The sequence below is a fragment of the Microcaecilia unicolor genome, chromosome 8 (genome assembly GCF_901765095.1).
Source record: "Microcaecilia unicolor chromosome 8, aMicUni1.1, whole genome shotgun sequence".
Classification (NCBI taxonomy): domain Eukaryota; kingdom Metazoa; phylum Chordata; class Amphibia; order Gymnophiona; family Siphonopidae; genus Microcaecilia; species Microcaecilia unicolor.
In genome coordinates this window covers 208,056,616-208,065,663 of record NC_044038.1, presented here as the reverse complement: position 1 = coordinate 208,065,663, position 9,048 = coordinate 208,056,616, and the positions used below count along the sequence as shown (strand labels likewise).

The window sequence follows — 9,048 nt, the reverse complement described above, 5'->3', positions numbered from 1 at the left end:
GTGCGGGTGTGTGACAGAGTGAGACTGTCTGTGTGATTGTGTGAGAATGAGAGTGTGTGACAGGGCCCCCTCCCCTGTTTCTAATGCCCCTCACCCCGTTCCCTCCCCTCCTTTTCTTCCTCCTTCCCACACTTTGGGTTCCTTAAGGCTTTCAAAAGTCTATGTACCCCCGGGGCCCTAAAGCCCAGTATGCGGATACCCCACCGCTTTCCTCCTCACCCCTCCCCCAAGATGTAATACGTTCACGTCCTTCATTAAAAAAAAAAAAAGGGTCCTATCTACCCTGTGTACAAATGCCAGACATTCAGATTGTGTTCCTCTCGTAAATTTTCATTTCTTTCATTCATTCATTCATTCAGAACTTGCCGCGCCCCCCCCCCCCCCCCCGAAACAGTTTTGGTTCCTTCAGTCTTCTAAAACTCTCCTATGTACCCTGTGTGCTAATGGCCAGCATTGAGATTGTTTTCCTGTCCCAAATTTGCATGTCTTTCAGTCATTTACAACTCCCCCCCCCCCCTGCTTCTCCAGTTTAACAGTTTCGGTTCCTTCAGTCTTTCACTCAAGAAATGTATTAAGTTATGTCCAATAAAAAAAAGGTATCATCTTATTTTGTTTTCCATGTTTTATTTTGATTTCTATTGATAACCTTCAGTCTTTGAAAACTCTCCTAGCTACCCTGTGTCCTAATGGCCAGCATTCAGATTGTTTTCCTTTCCCAAATGTTCATGTCTTTCAGTCGTTCAGAACTCCCTCCCTCCCCCATTTAACACTTTTGGTTCCTTCAGTCTTTTAAAACTCTCCTATCAACCCTGTGTCCTAATGGCCAGCACTCAAGATTGTTTTGCTTTGCCAAATTGTCACTGAGGTCAGTGCACTTCCGGCAGGCACGGTCCCAGGCACATCCTGTTGGAGGTGAGAATTATTATATAGGATAGTGGATGCCTGGAGTAAGTAACCTACCACACAATCGAGTGAATCCAATCGGAGGAAAGCAGAAGTGCAACACACACTAAACAATATATTGTGTCTGGCAAACAAAAAAGTGATTTTAGCTGCTTATACTGTATATGATTATTTTTGTAGCCAAGATCTTACCTGTTCTAAGCGTAAAGGTCACTCTGGCTCCTAAAGAGAACTCCATCGGTTCCATTTCTGGCCCTCAGAAGCTTAGCAAGTCATGTGGTGCTTACAGGGAGATTCCTGCTGCCCCACCATGACTGGGCTCTCTCTAAGCCTGAGCCACAGGGTGCTGGAAGTTCGGATGGTATTGTGGTTCCCCACTCACACTTGCAGTCATGGTGGAGAAGCAGGAATCCTGCTGTTTCTTCTGGGGAAAGAGACTGGGTGAAGGGGCTGGGGAGGGGTCAAAACACCATCCTATTTTGCCTCTACTTGATGAAACATGCAGGAAAATATGACGGTGTGTGTTTTGACCCTCTGAATGTTACAAAATATGCCCCCCCCCCCCCCGACAGAAAAAAAGTTGGACAAGCCTGATCTAATGTGAGATATACAGACTTGAAAGTGTGGATCATTTCACACCTGCTGATCTTTGCAAATTGCTAAAATTAAGATGAAAAGTCAGGAATGCTAGCCTAAGCCACATTTGCATTTGTAAGATGTGCAATTGAAATCAACAGGCTCATTTCCAAAGTTCTGTTCTCAGCTGGGCAAACTACTGTGCTAATGAAATTAATCCCCGGATTCTATATATTGCGCTTTGATTTAGGTGCTGAAATTCTATAACACCGTGTGTAACTTAATTGGTTTAACAAGTTAATGAGCGCTGATAACAGCACTTAAGCAATAATGAGCACTGATTAGATTTTAAGCACACAACTTGCTAAGCATATTCTGTAACGATGTGCACCAAATTTCTAATGCATGGAGGCAAAAGGGGGCGTGGTTATGGGCATTTCAAAATTTAGGCACCTTGTTATAGAATATGGCCCAGTGCACCTAAACCTACATGCTGAGATTTACACCAGGTTTTCATTGGCGTAAATGGATGTGCAGATACCGGCGCTGAAATATCAACCAAGCATATTCTATAACTGGCACCTAAATCTAGATGCCAATTATAAAATACACTTAAGTACCGATTTCAGTGCAGATTTTTTTTAGGCACCATATATTGAATCTCCTCCTAAATGACTAAAGTTGTACACACAAAGTGACTGCAATGTAACCGGTTTTATTGCTTTCAGAATCATACCCATTTGTGGTGAGTTACCAACCTTCTCCTAAGCCGCTTAAGGCCTGGCTGTTTGTTGGGGCTTATGAGAGCTTATGCAGGGATGGTGTGTGATATTTGAACTGGGATTTTTGAGCGAGGGTATGGAACAGGGGCATAGCCAGACCTCGGCGGGAGGAGGGGGGCAGAGCCCAAAGTGTGTGTGTGGGGGGGGGGCACATTTTAGCCCGCTTCCCCCAGCCGCCGCCTACGTTTAGCAGTTAAATCAGACCATATAAAATTCCATCCTGTCTTTCTGTGGTGTTGCTTAGGCAGTTAAGTGCTGAATATCGCACTCTTAACCACATAAGGGACAGCCAGCCGCATAAACCTGAATGATGCTGATGCCCAGACATGGGTCTGAATACCCAGAAATACTGCCACTGGCTTAATATTGACTCCGTACTATTTAATATGTTCCATATCTTTTAAAGTAATTAAAATGAGAAAAAAAACATTTTAATATACAAATCATGAGATTTATTGAAGATAAATACAAATAAAAAGTTACACAGATGTCATATTCTGACAATTTGTGGCACTTCCAGAGTGTTCCCACTTAACCGGGCTCTAAGTATTGTTCCGACATAGCTGCCTTTAGGGCAATATCTGTTAAGATCCCAACCCTATCACATACAGGGGTATAATACAACACGAGTTCTACACAATACATAAAACACGAGTTCTACACAATACACGTTAACACATTTACAAGGGCTTTACAGTCTCCTATAGTAATATAGCAGTATTACATCACTAATGCCATTCTCATACCTGTTGCATTCCATCCTGTTTTGCTCAGCAGGATAGTTTTAGTTTCTGCATTAATTTAGTTTACCAGGGCAAAGATACCCAAGCAAACACAAAACACATTTTAACATGCTTATTCAATTTCATTGTCAGGAAATCTATATTTACTGTCCATATGTGATGCAAAGTGTAGCTGTAGAGACATGCTTAGTTATCAGTTTCTACTTTATCACCAGTGCTTATTTAGGAAAGAAGTCTGTTTTAGCAATAAAACTGCGGTTTCTCTATTTTAATAAAAAGCTAGGGCATCATTCGATTTAGCAGTTTATAAAACATTAAACTAGCACTCCAGTGAAAATTTAAAAAAGGAACAGTCATGAACTATTTATGGTAGAAAAGTTATCTGCAGACATCCAAATTCCAAGTTTTACATTTGGGAAAAAAAAGCTGCGGCCTGCCCACAGTCAAAGAGTACATCTGTGGTACTCACCGACTGCCCTTAAGGGCCACAAACAGGTTAGATTTTCAGGCTCTCTCTAATGAATATGCATGGAATACATTTGCATACAGTGGAGGTATTATCATATCATCAGGGCAGAATGAAAACCCAACCCTTTATAGTCCTGAGGACTGAAAGTGAATGTCACCAAGCTGGATGGTTCCTTGACCCCCCCACGATATGGAAGGGGGATGGGGTGGGCAGAAACAAAAGCTGTTTCATGCAATAATAATTAAAAAGATGTATACATACGGAAACAAGTTTACAAAGACATTGCCACAAAAAAACACACACACACATCTGGCCAGAGCAACTTTTTAAACAAGGAAAACTGATTGTCATGTTAATATTGTTTTGAATTTATAAAAAAATATACTAATTACAAAAAAATCCTTTGCTGTTACTAGAATTTGGTATATTTTTGCAGAGAAAAAGCATTTACATTTTTTTTTTTCTGTTAGAAACATACTCCTTTTGTTGGAAACAATGTCTAGGTGTTCTACAAGAGTACAATAAAACACAGTTGAAGTGGCTCAGAATTTGGATAAAACATAGTTGAACTGGATCAGAATTTTGTTTCATAGAAGCCTAAATCTTTGTTGTGGAACATTATACAGTAACCTAACTTTGTAAGTCTATGTGCTTTGAAAATGAGCCTCTTTACGTAGGATGAATCAATGCTTTAAATGAGTTCCCTTCAAGAGTCACTCATCTCTGCCTAAAATTACTAAAAATCACCTTAAGTTTCTATAAGAGGCAATTTGTTAAGAAGCATAAATACTACAGTGAAAAGTCAAATCTGTGGGTTTGCTACTACAATTCATTGCACTTTGATATATCAAACATTCAATGTATTAAAAAATATTACATAGTATTTTTATACTTAAAATACACCAGCAAAATGTCATCTACTTATGGTGGAATGAGAAAACCCTCTCACTGCTGAAGGAACAATGCTAGACACTGGTCTTCCCACCACAGCATTACCTTTTGCTTTTCTTGTGAGCTACTGTTTCCACATAGTGGAAACCATAAAACCCTACTATATAATCAGACCAAGAACACCAAATGTGCACGTGAAAGAAAGCAACAAGAACCTCAAAGGGTATTGCGTTGTGTGTACTTTACACAATCGTTCTATAGCAATCTGTGTTTAATACTACTTACTCCAAATTCAACCTTTCCTGAGGTCATAAGTACATAAGTATTGCCATACTGGGACAGACCAAAGGTCCATCAAGACCAGCATCCTGTTTCCAACAGTGGCCAATCCAGGTCACAAATACCTGGCAAGATCCTTTTTCACACCAGAAACCAAAGCTAATGGATATGGCTGCATCTGTCCTCCTAGCGCTTCTTGCCACCACAGTATCAGTTGGAGGGTCTTCACACACAAGGCTGGATGTCCCTACTGTTTCCAAACCATAACATCAACAATGCACCCAAACTGTGGCAAAATATCACAACACACTCCAACCCAGTTCTTCTGCCATCATCGAAGTCAGTTTAAAGGACAGGACAAACTATTTTATTCATTTAGTACAAGAACCTGATATACTGTCATTGGTACTAAGAGATATAGCATAGCTACTTACAATTTAAAAAGGTAAATAAAGGACAGGCAAAAAAATTAGTAAAGGTGCAGAAAACACATCAGGACCAGGGAGGAGATAAGAAAAGAACAAACAGGACAGGAGAGGTAGAAGAGATTAAGCCTGAACTAGAGAGCAAGAGAACAAGGGGATGGGGAAAGCTGAGGAGACAAGCACAGAGGGGGAAGATCACCAAGTACTGGGGGGGGGGGGGGGGGGGGGGGTCCAGGAAGCTGAAATGCACTGGACAGAGGGAGAGTTATTGAAAAGCCTGCTCTAAATGGATGTGTAATAGTAATGGTAGGGAATGCCTGGTAGACATGTGCCTAGGACTCATAAGTATAGGATGGCCCTGTCAGATGTGCTGTGGAATCAGGAGCCTTGGAATGCCAAGTCTTTGGATTTTTTTTCAGGCTTCTACAACTTTGTAACTTAGTTGTCTCAAAGTCAAAATGATGGCTCAAGTGTCTGCATATTTTCAGAGTTTATCCCTCTAAAGCTCTGCATTCCTCTGCCCTGACAATGCAGAGATTGTGGTAGGATCCAGCTAATGGAAAGGCTGGCTAATCACAGGAAGGAGGGACTGAGCTGCAGGTGCCATGGGGGGAACTCAGCACTGCTGCACAGGATCTGGAAGAAAGTCACTGGGACAAGCGAGTGTCTTCAGAGAAGAGGTAGACATGTAAGAGAAATGGGATGAAGTGTAAAGGGACTGAGTGGCAAAAAACTGTCAGCAAATGCAAGAGCTTATGTGATGGTGGGCAGAGCTAGGTGGGGGGAGGGCACTGACTCAGCAAGCCCATGAGCAGTCAAAGAAACACACTACCGACTTAGTGTGTGTGTGTCTATCTGAAAAGTGACATGTTCGCCTGGTGAAACTGAAGTGTGTGTTTCTGTGTCTCTGATGGGGACAGTCTGTTTCCCTTTGAAAATTTGAGTTGAGTGGAGAAGTCCACTGGTACAAATATATTTGAGTGCATACTAAGTGAAGGGAAGTTTTCAGCCTCGGAAATTCACCTACTTAGCTGTTAAGTTACCAGGGTAAATTCCTTTCAAAACTATCCTAATACTGCCTCCAATCCTCCTGTATCATTTCATAAATACCAAACAAAACTAAACATATTAGTTTGCTTCTTCCATTTGTAGAGCTTTTTCACATGTAAAACTTTGTGCATTTATACATCAGATACACTGCCTGTAAAGCTCACTGAGGAGGCAAGTCCTCCCTTGGCATCTCTGGCGTATACTAGAGGCAACAGAGGGAAAAGAAAAGACTTGCTCAGCTACCCTGGTTCTCAGTCCATTACTGCAGAGCTGCCAAGTTACCCGGTTCCAGGAAGGAGCATTTCTAGCCAGTCCAGTTGTTGAACTTACATTCTAAATAAGTGTGCTCTCTTTGTAGTCCCCGATTCTACTAAATGAAATCAGCACTTCAGTTCCCATAATGCACCAGGATAGAGTTGTCAGAAATTCTCTCCAGGAACTGGGTAACTCGACAGCTCTCTCCATTCAATGCATTTGCTTGACAAGTCCTCACACAAACTATTACTGCTACCATGCCCACAGGCTCTGCACTTTTCCCTGCTAGTTCTGAAGAACTGAAATGCGAGACGAGGCCATAAATAAAAGATCTCTGGGGAGGTGGTCACAAACGGATATTTGCCTAGGGCCCAATATACTGTTAATCTAGCCCAGGGCAATTTGTTGTCCTATCTTCAGGGCCATCAAGTTGGCCTGGGTCCATAATTTAATCTCATTTTAATATCACCATGTATCACATCATACCTTATACTATGAGTATATCTTGTTGGGCAGACTGGATGGATCGTACAGTATCTGCCGTCATCTACTATGTGGATCAAGAACATTTCCACTGCTCTCAGTCTGCTTTTAGTGACCTTGCTAGACCAACACATGGAGATGGTGGTTATCTGCATTTGTTTGCGTTCCCCCCCACCACCACCAAATTATCTTCTCCTGCACTGCTAAAACAAAATGGTCCAAGAGAGATTATAAGGATGAGCCCTGCAAAGATCCATCTCGTGGGTTTTCCCTCCTGAAGCCGTGTGAGAAGTCTGACATTATCTATACGGGTTATCAGCTCACCGTTTGTGCCAGCATTAATGTTGAAAGCAGCAGAATCAATCATTTCCTCACCTGGACTGCTCACACACAAAGGTAAATAACACTGATTGCAACTACTATGCACTCTCAGAAAAAGAATTTAACATAATTCAAATGTATTTTTTAATCTGAGGAACTATTATGTTCACCGATTACCAACAGCCATGCTTCGCTAGCAGCAAAGGTGTGAGTGTGCAAACGGTGTAAACACAATATGTTTGAATTTAGAAACTATAAAGGGTCTATTATCAAAATGGGATGGAAAACTCTCTAAACCTCACAAAAAGCCTCCTCTGAATAACAGGACTCCTAAGCGTTACTATAGTTTACTAAATTAAGACCTCAGTGTTTTAAAAACCATCATTAAAGTCCTAAAAAGCAAAACAATGAACTATCTACAGGTGCTCTAACCAAACCATACACCCGATTTCTTTGCATCAAGTTATTTTGAAGTTGCTTAAAAACTCATGCATGCTTGGGTTATTTTACATATATACAACTTTTTGCAGTTATAAACAATTCCAAAAGAAATGTATAAAAACATAAAATGGAATATGTGTATGCAAACACGAGTTTCTTAACTCTGGGTCTTAGTTGATAAATCACTCCTAGTCTAATAAAACACTTTAGAATTTTCATCCATATATTTCTTTAAAAATATACATACATATATATATATATATATATATATATATATATATATATATATATATATATATATATAAACATATATTACTGTAGGTACATCAGGATTTCCTGATTTTTTTCCTCTGTTAAAGTACTATATGTATATACAGCACTGCTCCCCTCTGTAGAGAAAGATGGGACACAGATTTAGAAAAAGGCAAAAAAGAAAAGACAGCCCGGCAGGTTAACCCCTAACTATCCAAAAGGAAATTCTGCAGTAAAATCATGTTAAAAAGTTGTGGAAAAGAAAAGACAGCCCGGCAGGTTAACCCCTAATTATTCAAAAGGAAATTCTGCAGTAAATTCATGTTAAAAAGCTGTATTATACAAGTCTTTGAGCAGATCCAGGGAAGCTTTGCAGAAGCCCTTTTCTCTCTTTTGGCTCCAGACTTCATCCATAGTGCCTGAGTGAGGCAGCTCCAGCTGTCATGGTGATACTGCATGTATACTGGGTGAGGCTTCAGTGCTTGCTGCTTTGCTAACTTTCTTGCTGCAGGACAGTGCTGTTCGTGTTACTGTTTTTCGGTTGTGCACTGGCAAAAAAACGAACGTCTTGGTCTCTGTCTGACTGCAGCGCCAGTACAGTCTCTTCTACTACTTCCACATGTGGATTTCCAACACTCACAAAATAAGCTGAATAAAGGGAAATAAAAAATATCCTTCTTTAAGCGCCACAAAATGTGTGAGGCAAACATCCTTTCAGCAGTAAAAACATACATTAATGTACAGCAAGAAATATGGGATATACCAAAGCATTCTGGGCAACAGGTTCAGATAATTAAACTTTTATTTACAGCAACTGATGCCAAAACCAATGCCTGAAGGATGATGCTGTCATAGACTTACTATGGGGCTCATTTTCAAAAGAGAAAAAAGTGTCATAAAGCAGAATTTGGATGAATTTCTTCTCAATATGTCCAAAATTGGTATTCTCAAAAAGCGAATGCTACATACCTGTAGAAGGTATTCTCCGAGGACAGCAGGCTGATTGTTCTCACTGATGGGTGACGTCCACGGCAGCCCCTCCAATCGGAAACTTCACTAGCAAAGGCCTTTGCTAGTCCTCACGCGCTCCTGCGCACCGCGCATGCGCGGCCGTCTTCCCGCCCGAACCGGCTCGTGTTCGTCAGTCCCATATGTAGCAAAACAAAGCAAGGGAAGAC

At 41.0% G+C, this 9,048-nt stretch overlaps 1 protein-coding gene across 4 annotated transcripts in view; it reads right to left on the bottom strand.

The window, feature by feature from the left end:
• Window positions 1-3,117: 3,117 nt before the first annotated feature.
• The window catches only part of LOC115476354 (serine/threonine-protein phosphatase 4 regulatory subunit 1-like), a 92,122-nt gene continuing 86,191 nt past the window's right edge, over window positions 3,118-9,048 (bottom strand). For all 4 annotated transcript variants that reach the window (XM_030212679.1, XM_030212681.1, XM_030212680.1 and 1 more), the window contains one exon: window positions 3,118-8,518. In XM_030212679.1, the coding sequence (XP_030068539.1) occupies window positions 8,364-8,518 (155 nt within the window). In that variant the 3' untranslated portion in view covers window positions 3,118-8,363. The remainder of the gene's footprint in view (window positions 8,519-9,048) is intronic.